This window comes from Cebus imitator, unplaced genomic scaffold (assembly GCF_001604975.1).
Source record: "Cebus imitator isolate Cc_AM_T3 unplaced genomic scaffold, Cebus_imitator-1.0 Scaffold598, whole genome shotgun sequence".
NCBI classification, from domain to species: Eukaryota; Metazoa; Chordata; class Mammalia; order Primates; family Cebidae; genus Cebus; species Cebus imitator.
In genome coordinates, this window is record NW_016107913.1 from 805,741 (window position 1) to 821,633 (window position 15,893).

The following is a 15,893-nucleotide window of genomic DNA, read 5'->3' on the forward strand; positions in this document are numbered from 1 at the left end:
AGCTACTTGGGAGGCTGAGGCAGGAGAATCGCTTAAATCCGGGAGGCAGAGGTTGCAGTGAGTTGAGGTCCCGCCATTGCCCTCCAGCCTGGGCAACAAGAGAGAAACTCGATCTCAAAAACAAAAACAAAAAAATTAGCCAGGCATGGTGGCCCATACCTGCAGTCCCAGCTACTCAGGAGGCTGACGTTGGAGAGGCAATTGAACCCGGAGGCGGAGGTTGCAGAGAGCCTGGATAGCGCTACTGCACTCCAGGCTGGGCGGCAGAGCAAAACCCATCTCAAAAAAAAAAAAAGTCTATGAATTAAAAAAAAAATGTTATTGCACCTATCTATTCCTAATTCGTTAAACAGTCAGATGGGTATACACATCTCAAGGAGGGTTCCCTCATGAAAATGCAAAGTTGGTATAATAATCATTTTCATATTTTGGGTTGCATGTGTTTTCAAGCATTACATGTATTTTGAACAGTTAGCTTCCTCCTCCAACCCCTATAAACCCTGTTGATCACAGATGTTACTCTTTTATGTTTTGTAGTATTTGTTCTATTTCACAACCTTATTCATAAAGCTATTTTTATGTACTTTCATTTTACTTGGCAACTTTGAATTTAAAGGCGTATTTTTGAAGGGATAGTAAAGTCTCTCCACTCCCCTTGCACCACACTCTCCCACACGTCTTTTACTGAGTATGGGGAAAAAAAATCAGACCCTCAGAATAGTAGAAAATAGTAAAATGAGCATCACCTGCACGGTATTATACAGATTTAACAATTCTTCACTTTTCACTATATTTGCTTTCTCTCATTGTTTTGAGAAATCATTTTTAAAGTATTTCAATTAAACTACAAACATACAATTGTAAATGTTTCCGTACCTATCTTTTAAATATGAGAACAATGTCCTACATTGTCTAGATATTATTCTCAAAGTAATGGTAATTTTTCTTAATATTTCTAATTTCCTGTCGAAAGTCATGTTTCTCCAATTGTTAATGTCTGTTGGCAGCTGCTTTTTTCTCCAACCAAGATTGTATCTAGGACCATGCATCGCAGTTTGTGATCATGCTGACAACCTCAGGGAATTTTGGGAAACTCTGCCTGGGCTCCAAGGGTCCCTTCCAGCGGGTCAAAGAAGCAGAAAAAATTATACTTCCATCGGGCGCATGGGCTTATGGGAATTGCAGTTTTCAATGTTACGCGCCTACCGCGTAGCACTTCGGGAATGGGGCTTCGGCGCTCCCTCTGCGCATGCGTAAACCCAGCCTCGCCTCCTGTAGTCCGCGTTCCCAGGCCTGAAAGGGACAAGGTGTCCGAGGTCTTAGGTCTGCGCGGGAGCCGAGGCTGCGCACCTGGGGTGAGAGCGCCGGTGACGGGGCTCCGCGCGGCCCGGGGACTTGGGGACGGGCGGGCTCGTGTGCAGTGGACAGCAGCAGGCAGCCTCGGGAGTCCCCAGGCTGGTCCTCCCTCTCCTCCCTTGCCCGGGTCGCGGGCAGGGGCCGAGTCCTGTCCGCAGTAGTGGGGGCTGCCCGGCCCAGCGGAGCTGCGGGCGCGAGAAGGGGAATGTGCATGGATAAGGTTGACGGCAAACAGGAGGAGATTACTAGTAACTCGTGTTGCTATTCTGAGAATTAAATAAGTTGTCACCTGTGAAGCATTTTGTCAAGTTTCTGTAATAGTCACTGTGTGAAATGTAACCTGCTCTCAGAATTATGAGACACTTGTTCTCATCGTTTGGTATTTCACTTAACCTTCACAACGACCCATCTTGGTATAAAAACATGCCATTTTTAAAAAACGAACGGAAGTTCATGGGGATGGGTACCCCGAGACACACACTGGGAGGTGAGTGAGGTGAGGTGCAAATGCCAAGAGATGTGACTCCTGTCCTGCTCTTTCTATTATGCTGTCTATCTGAAACCCAGACTTGCCAGTACTGGCCTAAAGCCTTCAGAGCGCTTTTGCAGAGTGGCCTGTCACCAGATGTGCGTAGATGATTGTGAAGTGGATGTGGACAGAATCTCACCAAGTGGTAAATACATCCTGCGATCTGTCGGGTCTCTACAGGACCTCGGATTCAGGTTGAGGCTCCTGATACCTCTTGTACTGTTCCCGCTGTCTCTCCCTGCAAAGGCACAGATTGATACTCTAGTGCTGTCTTGTCCAGTAGAAAGATAAGGCAAACACAAATATAATTAAGAATTTTTGACAAGGCACGGTGGCTCACACCTGTAATCCCAGCTACTTGGGAGGCTGAGGCACGAGAATCGTTTGAACCCAGGGGAGGCAGAGGCTTTAGTGAGCCACTGCAAAATTCTTTTTTGAGACAGAGTCTTGCTCTGTCGACTAGGTGAGACTCTGTTTCAAAAAAGAAAAAAAAAACAAAAAAAAACCAGAAGAGTTTAGAATTTTGCAGTAGCTACAGTAAAGGGAAGAGGCAGGCAAAATCAGTTTTACTGCTTTATTTTACTTAACTCATTGCATCCTAAATATTCAGCTTGTGGCACTGGCCAAACTTCAGGTGTGCAATGGTTGTATGTGGCTGATGGTTGCAGTGCTGAACAGCAGATTTTTAGTGAATCTCGAGAGTCAGGTTTAGGGTATTAGGTGAAGGTTTCAAGTAAAGTGAGTTTCTCAGGCCCAAGATACAGCCCCTCTGGATCAAAGCAGCTCCTACGAGGCAATAAAGAGGGAGTCCTAGGGACCACTGCCATAGAACAATAGCCCATTTGATGGAGGAGATCTCTTCTAGAGCTTCAGAGCAGAGGCAGAAGATTCTAGAAAGGAGCGAGTTCTGATTGCTTCCCCAGCGGCATTCTTGATTCCCTGTATAATATGAGTCAGATTTAGTGATGTCACCATATCCAGAAGCCATCCCAGAATGTGTGACTTTGCTATGGACTAACTTGCAGAAGGTGATTCCCTGCAGTTGAGAGGGTTGAGTGATTGTCAAGATGAGTGGAAAAAGACACTTTACTTGAGGGCTGGTTAGGACATGATATCCAGGGAAGACGTAATCAGCTGTCCAGATCCCAAACAGCAGCCCATTTTCTGCCATTCTCCCTTCACTTCTTCCACATTCTGAGTCTCTCACACCGTGTTCATCACCACATGTGGCATTTAGAGTAATACTAATTCTCCCTCTTTCCTGGTAGGGGAGGAAGAATTTCCTATATTGGAAGCCCCAAAATATTGGGCCTGAAATTCCTTGCATAAAACATCCCATCTTTATTTTTTCTGTGGAAACTCTAACTCTGGGTATAAAAACAGTAAGAACTGGATTAATAAATTAGCCTGAGTAGTTCCTTTTTTAAAAAATTATTTTTAAATTTGTTTTTTATGTTTTCTCTTTTTAGTAGAGACAGGATTTTGCCATGTTGGCCAGGCTGGTCTCGAACTTTTGGCCTCCAGCAGTTCACCCACCTTGGGCTCCCAAATTGCTGGGATTATAGGCATGAGCCACCATGCCCGGCTGGGTAGTTTTTTGACATTAGTTTTAATGAAGGTAAACAGCTTCACCTCTGTGTACCTGAACTTGTTTAATCCTTTGTTTTATTTTTACTTTTTTGTTTGTCCAAAAGGGAACGTAATTGTTAATAAATCAACATAATTATTAGTAAATCAACAAAAACCAGTATAACTTTGCTTAGTGAAAATGCAAGGCTAAGCACACGTAATCCTATCAGAGGTTCACATGTTCAGGTGTTGCTATCTTCGAGTGGCCCTTCTTGTCCCTTTTCAAGAGTCAAAAGGACATTCTGCATTGGGAATCCTTTTCTCCAACTGAGAGTGATGAAATTTTTTTTAGGCACGTGAATAGGATTACATGCTTCTTACTTACAATGGAATTATGTCGTAGTAAAACCATTGTCAGGTTGAACCATTTTATGTCAGGGACCATTTCTGTAGGAAGTATGAGGCAGACCAGGTCTCTCATGACCCCATCGATCTTTCCTCCTCCCCAGCTGAAGCTCCACAGTTCTCTACACTCTTCCAGGAGCAACAGAAAATGAATACCTCTCAGGTGAGTTTGGTTTTTAAAAATCAGTTAATTTTGCAATTGATTCTTAAGAGTTTATATGTCTACATTAACATGGAAAAGCAGAAATAGAAATGGATCAGACACATTCACAGAAGGTGTAGAAATGTAGGTGAACAGCAGAGCAAAGTGGCATGTGGAGAGAGGCAGATCCTCTGATATTACAAATTTACGAAATTGTGCTTCACATTTATTTCTGAGGTTCTTGACAGCCATGGTAGAGTGTCAGACAGACAATACTTAAAGGTTTACATTGATGAGAAGGATAAAGCAAACTGATTTATCATGGAATATAACAATAAAGATAATGAAATGTATTTATTCTTCAAGTAGGTGACTTAGTTAATAAATTGCCAAATAACAGAATATTATTTCTTCTTCAATAGAAGTAGAAACTATAATGCTAAATTTGAACACATTCAGTATTGTTTTTCAAGAACTCCAATGCAACTCCAATGCAGGGGTTGAATTTAATATTTTTCTAATAAATCAACTGAATGTTTTTAACATCACTCTCCATAAATATTTTAAGTACGGTGATATTCAGGTTGCTCAGCAGGCAGTCCAAAATTTTGTTCTCTTTCAGGTATTTTCACACTTGGTATTTAATGTCAAATCTCCGTAGGATGCCTTGGTTTTTCTCCAACTTGCCTGGGAACTCCAGTGTCCCTACCCAGAGGTTAATCAAATGCAGTGGGTGTGGTCGTTTCCTTTCCTTGCTTGGCTTTTCCGAAGCACTTGGCTCAATGTCTCACTCTGTCCTGGAACATTTCCCCGTTACTGATATCCTCCACTCTCCTGTCATTCCCCTGCTGATGTCTTCATGGAGCCACCTTCCTTGTCCTTTCATTTGGCTCAGCCTCAGTTTCTCTCCTGGCTCTTTAGTCTTCTCTGTTGTCTCCAGATGATTTTGTCTTCCCTTGTTTTTTCTTTTTTTAAAATTCCTTTTTTGAGATTCAATTCCATATCTTACCATTTACCCATTTGAAGTGTAGAATTCAGTGTTTTTTTTTTTTTAGTATATTCTGAGACAATGTGCTAATATCCCAATAGTCAATTTTGACCATTTTTCTTGCCTGAGAATGAAGCTGTGTACACTATAACTACCACTCCATTCCCTATGAACCCCAAACAACTGCTAACCTGCTCCTCTGTCTCTACAGTTTTGCTGAACCACTCTCTTTATTATTTCTTATGGGCGGTCTTGCCTGTGATGAATTCTCTCAGGTTTTGTTTACTTGGCAAGATTACAATATCTCCATTTTTCCTGGATATAGAGGTTATTGGTTGACAGTCTTTGTTTCAGCACTTTGAATATGTCATCCCATTGCCCTCTGTCCTTCATTGTTTCTCATTAAAAATCAGCCTTTAATATGATGACTTCTTTCTCTGTTATGGCTATCGTGATTATCTCTCTATTTTTTTTACATTCTGACTCTCATGTCCAGGTGTGGATTTCTATCTATCTGTCTATCTATCTATCTATCTATCTATCTAGAGACAGTCTCCTGCTCTGTCACCCAGACTTGAGTGCAGTGGCACGATCTTGGCTCACTGTAACCTCTACCTCCCAGGTTCAAGTGATTCTTGTGGATCAGCCTCCTGAATAGCTGGGATTACAGACTTTCACCATCATGCCTGCCTAATTTTTGTATTTTTAATAGAAGTGGGGTTTTGCTACGTTGGCCAGGCTGGTTTTGAACTCTTGGCCTCAAGTGATCCGCCTGCCTCAGCCTCCCAAAGTGCTGATATTACAGACGTGAGCCACCCCCCTCAGCCAGTGTGGATTTCCAATTGTATCCTACTTAAAGTATGTGAAGCATTTGGATATGTAGATTTATCGTTTTCATCAGCTTTGGGGGTTTCTTAGCCATTATTCTGATACTGTTTTAGACCCTTTCTATCTTTACCCTGTTAGTCTATTTGGCATATATTGGTAAGCTTGATGCTGTCCAACAGTTCATTTCTTGTTATTTTTCTTTGTTTCTCACTGCATAATCTCAGTGGCATGTTGTCCAGTTGTTTCATTCTTCCACCTGCTCAGACCTACTGTTGAACAGTTTTTCTTTGGTAAAATGTTTGTTTTAGTTTTGTACTTTTCATCTTTAGAGTTTCTATTTGGTTCCTTTTTATAGTTTTTGTCTATTGATATCCTTTATTGGATGAGATGTTATTCTAATACTTTCTTTTAGTCCTTATATATCATTTCCTCTAAGTCTTTGACTGTATGTAAAATAGTTGATTTAAAGTCATTGTCTAGTAAGTCGAATGCCTGCTTCCTCATGAGCAGTTTCTGTTGATTGTACTTTTTTCCTGCATATGAGTCTTACTTGGTTGTTTCTTTTCTTGTTTTGCATTTTTTTTGTTGTTGTTGAAAACTATACATTTTAAATAAAATAAGGTGGCAGCTCTAGAAAACTTTCTTGATTTGCTGGGATTGTTGTTGAAATTTGGCGACTTTTTCAACTGATTCAGTAGAGCCTGTGTTTATTATCATGTGTGGCTGCAGAAGTCTGCAGAAATTTTCTTGGATGCCTGAAACCTTAAGTAAGTCTCTCAGTCTTTGCCAAAGAGCCTCATGAGTGCTACAGCATTCCTTTAACAGTCATCCAGGCAATTTATAACTCCATGTTAGCCTTCACTTCCTGTTCACCCTAAACCTCAGGGTTACCCAGGGTAACAGTGTAGGACCTTCTCACATCTTTCCAGAGCATATTCACAGTCCTGGGCATATGCTCAGCACTATGCATGTAGGAGACCTTCTAGAGTCTCTAGAATCTGTAGAAGCTTTTCAAAAACTTCCTGAACATTCCATTCCCCAGTTTTTCCTTTCTAATAAAGGTTTTTGATTAGATTATTATCCGTGTCAGGTGTTATCCACAGCCTCAGGTAGCTGCTAAGTTAAACAATTGCCTTTGAATATTTCTGGCAAATGCCTTCAAGGATAAGGCTTTTCACACTGGGGAACTCTGAGTTAATTCATACAATAAGCCTTGCAAGTGAGTTCTCCAGGGAACCACAGATTTGGTCAGATAATGAGCATTTTCTGGGAATGAGGCTTTGGCTGACCTGCGACCCAGTCTGCCTCATCCAGTGGATACCAGGCTGCTAGATTCCCCTGTTGCGTCAGACATTTCTTAAAGCTAATGCCGAGTTGGAGCAAGGGGGAGGGAGATAGGGCAGGTTGAAATGACACAAGATCATTGTTCTTACTGTGATGCAGCTGTTTTTCTGATATCAATGTTCTGCGGATTGCTGTAAGCCTTTGGTAGCTTCTAGAGTTCTGAAAAAGTGGATTCTACAGTTTTTGCCAGTTCCTAATTGCTTCTGTGGAAGAAGGAATTTTCTTGGATCTCTACTTCAGTATCTGTCATCACTTGCTAATTTGAAGTCTTTTTGTTGTGGAAAGTTTCTCTTTTCTAAATTTCTAAGACTCTGCCCCCTCCTGATTCTATTATTATATTTCAGAAAACATCTCTGGCTTTGTGGTCTGTACTTTTTCTTCTTTGTGGTTCCTCAGGTATTGTTTTTGGTTCTTTTCTTTCTTCAATCCCTACGTGCTCAAGAAGCTGTCTGTCTGTCTTTGCTAACCTCACTTACCACCCGAATTGCTAGTGACTCATAAATGCTTGTCTTCATCCCCATCTTCCCTTTTGTGCTCTAAAATCGTGTGTCCTGGTCGAAGGAATATTTCTAGCTGTGTACCAACATGAACAGAACTCTCACTGAATTTTCTAACACATTTTTTCTTGTTTCTCAAATACCAGTTTTGGCACCACCAAGCAGCTGCTCATTTTGAAATATACATTATTATTCACACTAGTCATCATCCTGTGCAATATCTCAAAAAAATATTCCTCTCATGTAACTGAAACTTTGTGCCCTTTGACCAGTGCCTCCCCATTCCTCGCCCCTCACCTGCAGCCTCTGGTAACCAACATTCTACTCTCTACATCTATGAGTTTGAACTTTTTAGATTCCACATGTAAGTGAGATATAATTTGAAATATTTGCCTGTCAATTAAAAACAAAATCTTTTTAAAAGGAGCTGCTTATGCAGCTGGACTGAGTAGCTGTACAGGAAAGTAGTTATTAAATGGTTGTAGCTTCTCTTCTGTGATTACATCCCTATTCTTACATCCATTGCTGGGACTTCTGTGTAGGAAGTGTTCTCTTACACTGGTCTCTTTGGTTCCAACTATCTTGTAGCTGTTCTCTGCTCTTCACGTGCTCTATGCTTGTATATTGTATACATTTATTGATACATAAGCTTGGTCAGGGTATCTCCAGACCTCACATGTATCTCTTCCTTAGCCCCCAGTATTTACAGTGATGATGTCCAGGGAGGGTGTGAATGTCCTAGAGACTACCCTCGATAATCTGCAGAGATGTGGAAGAAGGAAGGAGGTGGTTGGAAGGAAGTTGTAGAAAGTTGTTTTACACTGAATTCCTTTTTGTCTTCAAACCTAGAATTCATAAATGTAAATAGATAAATTATGGCCAGTTAAAAATGTTTTCGTTAAGTAACATATGTTAAGATAATACTGGGTCTAAAATAGGCCTTTATAACCATTCATTTTAGAGCCTCAAAGTAGTAGCTCTCAAAGATATTTTCTGTGTCACCTAATTCTGAACCTTTGAACAAACCGTTGTTACATTTGTTGTGATAAATGTTGTTACAGGCATCAGTGTCATTCCAGGATGTGGCTGTGGAATTCACCCAGGAGGAGTGGCAGCACCTGGGCCCTGTCGAGTGGACTCTCTACAGAGATGTGATGCTGGAGAACTATAGCCACCTCGTCTCAGTGGGTGAGCACAGCTTACCATGGGGCTCTCTCTAGAATATATGTTCCCTTTTTAAAAATTATCAAAACACACGGACCCTTTATAGAAATTAAAGAGTTTATAGGCTTTGGATTAAAAGGTCTGAAGTAGTTGAAATCTTTACAGAAACAAAAGAAAGGTGTTATTACTTCCCCAATAAAAACCTCAAATGAATATTCTCAGTTAATGCTTTGCTGCCGTATCTTTTTTCAACTTTGGAAACTTAAAAGCTCGTGGATCTGGTCCATGTATACCTTTAATTATTTTGTTTATAGGATATTGCATTACCAAACCCAAGGTGATCTCCCAGTTGGAGCAAGGAGAAGAGCCATGGTCCTTAGAAGATGAATTCCTGAACCAGAGGTACCCGGGTGAGTGGATGTTAACAGAAGGAGCCCTCTGGGCTAGAGAGACTTTAGAGAGAGAGCAACTTTGAAAGTTTTTTTTTAACAGCTTTATTGAGATATAATTCACATCTTATACAATTCACTCATTTAGAGTATACAGTTCAGTGACTTCAAGCAACCACAGATCAAAACTATTCAGGGAGGAAATATTACACTTCCATTCATCATGTGTAGACATTTTTTTCCTGTCATCATTCCCTGAACAATATAGTATAACAATTATTAACATGATATTTTCATTGTATTAGGTAGCATAATTAATGTGGTGATGATTTAAAGTATACAAGAGGATGTGCATAGGTTATATGCAATGATATAATCTATAATTGCATATAACCTATGCATTTGCAGATTTTGGTATTCAAGAGCATCCTGGAACCAGTTCCCCATGGATACCAGAGGATGACTGTATATGCAGACATCGCTAGTTAATTTTCATCACCTCAAAGAAACCTGTACCCTTTAGTTGTCACTCTCCTATCCCCTCTGCAGCTCTAGGTAACCACCAGTCTACTTCTGTCTCTATAGAACTGCTTATTTTGGACATTTCATATAAATGGAATCATATATAATATGTGGTCTTTTGTGATTGGCTTGTTTTCTTTAGCATTATATTTACAACTAGTTATAGAATACATGTTTCTTTCTTTTTATGGCCAAATGTTCTGTTGTGTCGATATACCACCTGTTTGTCCATTCATCAGTCAGTAGATATTTGGGATTCTACCTACAAATAATGCTAATATAAACATTTATTTACAAGTTTTTGCATGGACAATTGTTTTTATTTCTTAAGTGTCTGTTCCTAGGAGTGAAACTGCTGGGTCATATGGTATCTGTGTCTTTATCTGTTTGAGGAACCACCAGACTGTTGTTCTAAATGTGTCATTTTCCATTCCTAACAACAGCATATGGGGATTCTGATTTCTCCACATCCTCACCAATACTTGCTATTATTTGACTTTTTGATTCTGGCCACCCCGTGGTTATGAAGCAATATCTCACTGTGGTTTTGCTTTACATTTCTGTATTAGTCAGCTAGGGCTATTATAATAAATACCATAGGCTGGGAAGCTTAAACAGCAGAAATTCTTGTGATTCTGGAGGCTGGAAGTCCAAGATAAAAGTGCTAAGAAGTTGGTTTCTAATGAAGCCTCTCTTCCTGGCTTGAAGACGGCCACTTTCTTGCTGTGTTTTCATGTGGCCTTTCCTCTGTGTACATGCAGTGGGAGAGAGAGAATATTCTGATGTTTTTCCTCTTCTTATAAACATATCTTATAAAGATACTACTGGATTAGGGCCCTTCCCTCTGACCTCATTTTTACCTTGATTGCCTCCATGAAGGCCTTGTCTGCAAATACACTTAAACTCTGGGTAGGGCTTCAAAATAAGAATTTGGGAAGGATGAGACAACAATTTCCCTGGTCACTAATGATATCAGGCATCTTTTTATATGCCTGTTAGCCTTTGTACCAATAAATGGTTCCAGGAATCTTAAAAAGTTATAGTTTTCAAGATAATTTTTAGAATAAGAAAGTAAAATCATCTTATTTGAAGTGAAGCACAGTTAAAGTTTTTCTTATGAAGCCATAACCAACAAATAGCATCACATAAAGATTGACATAATTTAGATCAAGCATGTTGCCGAGTCACTAAATGTAAATTATTGGATCATACTGATTGTCTAAAAGAGATATCCCTAAATAAATAACATAGAAAGATAATTATAAAAGATTGGTAAAGTTGTTGAGTCAATAAAGAGAAAATAATGTAGGTTTCATGTTCTGTATTATTCAGATCAGAATTTAGGCAATAAATACATTAAAGTAGAAAAAGCTGTCATTCAAGAGCACAGAGAAATGAAAACCTTTAAGGATTTGAATGACTGCATCAAATAATATCATATCAATGTTACTAAAACATAAAATAATGGAGTTCTAAGAACTTAAAACTCATTAGAATTAGGACATCATAATATGCCTCATCTGATTAAACAATAGGTACAATGGAAATTAAATAAATATGCCTAGAAAGGATATAAATTACATTTGTATTAAAGTGAACTATACGTTTGTGCATATGTATGGTAATGCAAAAAACAAAACTTTAATGTTTAAATGGATTAATGATAAAATAGTGAGAGTATACTATTAGTCTAAAGAGAAAACCTCAATAAATCCAACAAATTAGAATAAGCACAAACAGTATTCTCTGAACCTAGTTTGGCAAATCTAGAAATTAATAATAAAATGGAGTCAATCCACCTGAAAAAATTTTAAAGTATCTCTTTTAAACAATATATGAAAAAGTGTAATGCAATTTTGGATTTGATTTCCTTAATGAAATAATTGTAGCCACAAGTTACAAACCATCAGAGATAGCTAAAGTAGTGGACAGAAGGAAGTTTGTAGTCTCATTAATAAATTAAGCAAGAATGGCATCAAAAATACAGTAATGAAAGCAGAAGAATTTAAAAGTGAAATTGGAAATTAGTAAAATGGAAAACTAAATGTTTCTTACAATAAAAATAAAATGAATGAAACTTTAGCTAACCCTATCAAAGATAAAAGAGGAGCAACACCTATATGATGAATTCAAGTGGTGAGGTACATTTGTAAAGATGTAATGCTATACCAAACACAATCCCATTCATAAAGCAGAGTGATGCAGGAGGATTTGCTGCTCTGCCAGATATTACGCAAAGCTCTGAGCAGCTAAGTAGCATGGAGCAGGGGGTGGGATGGTTTAGTAAATTAGTGAAACAGAGTAGAAAGATCATGAGAAAACATGCACCTGATAGACAGTTGGTCTTAGGTGACACTGGAGAACAATGGGAAAAGGATCTTGAGGTATCCATATAGATCAAAACAGTAAATCAAATTCAATTGGCTTAAAGAACTAATTATCAAAGCAAAAGTAGAAATACTCTAGAAGATGATATAGAATAGGTTAATGACTCTTCTTAGGGAAGGATTTAATAAACTACAGAATGCATTAACCATGGGAAGGATAGAGTAAATGTATTCCTTTCTACTCTACCCACTAAGTGTAGCCAAATATCTGTATATATAGTCATGCTTTAGAGAGATTGCAGTTTCTGTTCCAGGCCACTACAATGAAGCAAATTATCATAATAAAGCAAGTTACACACAATTTTTTTGTTTTCCTAGGGCATATAAAAGTTATGTTTATACTATAGTCTTTTCGATGTGGAATAACATGTCTAAAAAACAGTATGCATGGCTTAATTAAAATATTTGATTGCTAAAAATGGCTGGGACAGACACAAAGTAAGCACATGCTGTTGGAAAAATGGTGCCAACAGACTTGCCCAACTCAGTGTTGTGACAAACCTTCAGTTTGTAAAGAATGCAATATCTAGCCAGGCACAGTAGCTCACACTTGTAATCACAGCACTTTGAGAGGCCGAGGCAGGCAGATCACTTGAGGCCAGGAGTTTGATACCAGCCTGGCCAATATGGCAAAACCCTGTCTCTACTAAAAATACAAAAAAATTAGCCAGTCATGGTGGCTCATGCCTATAATCCCAGTTAATCAGGAGGCTGTGGCACGAGAATTGCTTGAACCCAGGAGGTGGAGGTTATTTATGGCGAGCCACTACTGCACTTCAGCCTGGGCAACAGAATGAGACTCTGTCTCAAAAAAAAAAAAAGTGCAATATTTGTAGAGGAGTATAATAAAGTGAAGTACTTTTCAAGGGTGGAAAGAAGAATGAAGATGCACTAGGGGTCTTGGCTCCTGATGAAATACAGGGTGGTTAGCATCATCAGAGTCCTTGTGGGGCTCCTGATCTCTCACCCATGCCCAGGGATAATGTAGAATCTTTGGCCAGGAGTAATGGCTCACACCTATAATCCCAGCAGTTTGGGAGGTCAAGGCGGATCAGCTGAGGTGAGGAGTTTGAGACCAGCCTGGCCAACATGGTGAAACCCTGTCTCTACTAATAAAGTACAAAAATTAGCCAGGCATGGTGGCAGGCACCTGTAATCCCAGCTACTCTGGAGGCTGAGGCAGGAGAATCACTTGAACCTGGGAGGCAGAGGTTGCAGTAAGCCGACATCACACCATTGCACTCCAGCCTGGGCGACAAGAGAAAGACTCCGTCTCAAAAAAAAAAAAAAAAAAAGAAAAAAAGTAGAAGCCTCCTCTTCCACCTCCAGGGTGTCAGCATAGATCAGTGGAGAACTGGACTTCCATCCCCATGTGTCAGGTAATGATGCTGCATCTCACTCCTGCTAGTATAACTTTAGGGGAGGCTCACTAAAACTGAATATTAATTTTGGTAAAGTCCAGCTTATTAATTTTCTTTTACAGATCCTGCTTTGTTACCCTATCTAGAAACGTTGAAACTCAAAATAACAGATTTAGGAATCCTATTTTCTTCTAGAAATTTTACAGCTTCACTTTTTACACTTAGTTGATAATCCACTTTGTGTTAAATTCTATAGAAAGTATGAGTTATGTGTCAAGTTTAATTTTTTTTGGAACGGGGAGTCTAGTTATTCCAGCATTATTTTTGGAAAGATTGTTACTTCTCCACTGAATAGCATTTCCACTTTTCTTAGAAAATAGATGGCTGTATATTTGTGGGTCTATTTCTGTAGTTTCTATTTCTTTTCATTCATGTATGTATCTGTCCTTGTGCCAATACCACATTAACGTGATTACTCTGGCTTATTAAGTTTTGAAATCAAGTACTTCTCCAGTTTTCATCTTCTGTATAAATTTTTAAATGTGTTTCATGATCTTTACAAAGGAAACATGTTGGCATTTAAACTGGTGTGCCATTGAATCTATAGAGCAAATTAAAGAGCACTGACATTTTAACAATTGTGTCTTCCAATCCATGTACAAAATGTCCCCACTGATTTATTTACTGTTCCTTTGATTTCTTTCATTAATGTCTTTTAGTTTTTAGAACAAAGATGAAAAGGCTTTTTTAATTTTTGTTTTTAATTTTGTTTTGGTACTGTGATAAATACTGTTTCTCTGATTTCAAATTCCAATTCATCATTTGTGTTTATAGGCATAGGTTTGTATATTTGCCTTAGATTCTGCCCTTGCTAAAAACAGTTACTAGTTCAAGGAGCTTTTTAGATTTTAAATGATTTTCTTTGTAAATTTACTCTGTATCTTTGTGTTTTTATTCTTGCCTTATTGCACTGGCTGGTCCTTCCAGTGCAATCTTGTGTAAAGGTACTGGTAGTAGGCATCCTTGTCTTTTTCCTGATCTTAGAGGGAACACATTCAGTCTCTCTTGAGCATAATGTTAGTTATATAGGCTTTTTGTAGATTCCTTTTATTAAGTTAATAAATCGATTTTGAATTTTGTTAAAATTTTTGGCATTGATGTGTTGTGTGGTTTTAATTCTTCAGACCTCTGATAAGATATTACATTGACCTAAAATGTAGTGTAAAAACTACAGTAACTGTGTTGCAATGTGGCAACTGTTTGTCATTTTCGAGGCAGAATTCACTGATTTATTATTTATATTTATTTATTTCTATGTACTTTTGGGGGCATTTTTGAATTTATATTATGGCAGATATTGGTCTGAAAAGACTCTTCTTTTCTTGAAGAGTCTTTGCCTAATCTTGGCATGAAGATGAGGCAGGCCTTACAAAATGATTTGGAAAATATTCCCTCTTTTATTTTCTGGAAGACATTGTGTAGGATTGGTATTATTTCTTCCTTGGATGTTTGATAGAATTCACTAGTTAAAACCATTTGGTCCTGGAGTTGTCATTTGGAACTGTGCACACAGACACACACACATTCAGACACATGCACACACACACACACACACACACACACACACATACAGAAAGATTTCAGCCTTATTTACATATGAAAACATAGTTAAAATTTGAGCAAATTAGACACAGGGTTAACATATCCACCATTATAATGAATCAAGTTAATATGTTACGTTGTCATAAATATCCTTTTCTTTTCACTGACAGCTTCTTTAGAAATAAATGTCTTTTAGATTATTCTGCCATAATGTTTTAAATTTGACATAGAATGTGTCCTCTCTGGTACAGTACACATTCACCTACCTTTCTTTCTACTTAGATTATCCAAATAAAGTTCATTTGCTTTTATAGTTAAAGAAAAGAAAAGAAAAAGAGAGATTAGAATGCCCTTACAAAAAGATAACAGAGCTAGCTAATTCGCTTTTCACCATGTAAGGATGTAACAAGAAGTGAGTAGTCTGTAACTCAGAAGTCTTCACAAGAATACAGCCATGCTGGCACCCTAATCTCAGACTTCCAGTCTCCTGAGCTGAGAAAAACAGAAGTTTATTAGTCTATGGCAATTTGTTATAGTAGCCCGAACTAACACAGAGTTATTGGTAATGTTGTTTTATTATCTCTTGAATGTCTGCTGTGTTAGTAGTTAGTCCTCTCTTGCATTTTTGGTATTGATAATTTGTGTCTTCTTTTTTTTTCTCTCTGATGGCTTTTATTATTAAAAAAAAAACTTTTAAAATATTTAAGCTTTTGGTTTGATTCACTCTTTTTCATCCTTCTACTTTCTTTCAATTTATTGTCCTCTCTTTGTCTAGTTTTTTTTTTGTTTTTTTTTTTTTTTTTTTTTTTT

General features: G+C 38.3%; 2 protein-coding genes across 3 annotated transcripts in view; one reads left to right on the forward strand and one right to left on the reverse strand.

Moving 5' to 3' along the window:
* The window catches only part of ZNF484 (zinc finger protein 484), a 442,175-nt gene that overhangs the window by 356,591 nt on the left and 69,691 nt on the right, over window positions 1-15,893 (reverse strand). The window lies entirely within an intron of this gene.
* Window positions 1,244-15,893, forward strand: part of ZNF658 (zinc finger protein 658) — a 20,482-nt gene continuing 5,832 nt past the window's right edge. Inside the window, exons 1-4 of one of the 2 annotated variants that reach the window (XM_017516615.2) lie at window positions 1,244-1,355; window positions 3,964-4,022; window positions 8,720-8,846; window positions 9,137-9,232. In XM_017516615.2, coding sequence (XP_017372104.1) covers window positions 4,008-4,022; window positions 8,720-8,846; window positions 9,137-9,232 — 238 coding nt within the window. In that variant the 5' untranslated portion in view covers window positions 1,244-1,355; window positions 3,964-4,007. The remainder of the gene's footprint in view (window positions 1,356-3,963; window positions 4,023-8,719; window positions 8,847-9,136; window positions 9,233-15,893) is intronic. The other variant, XM_037734262.1, reaches the window with a different exon arrangement.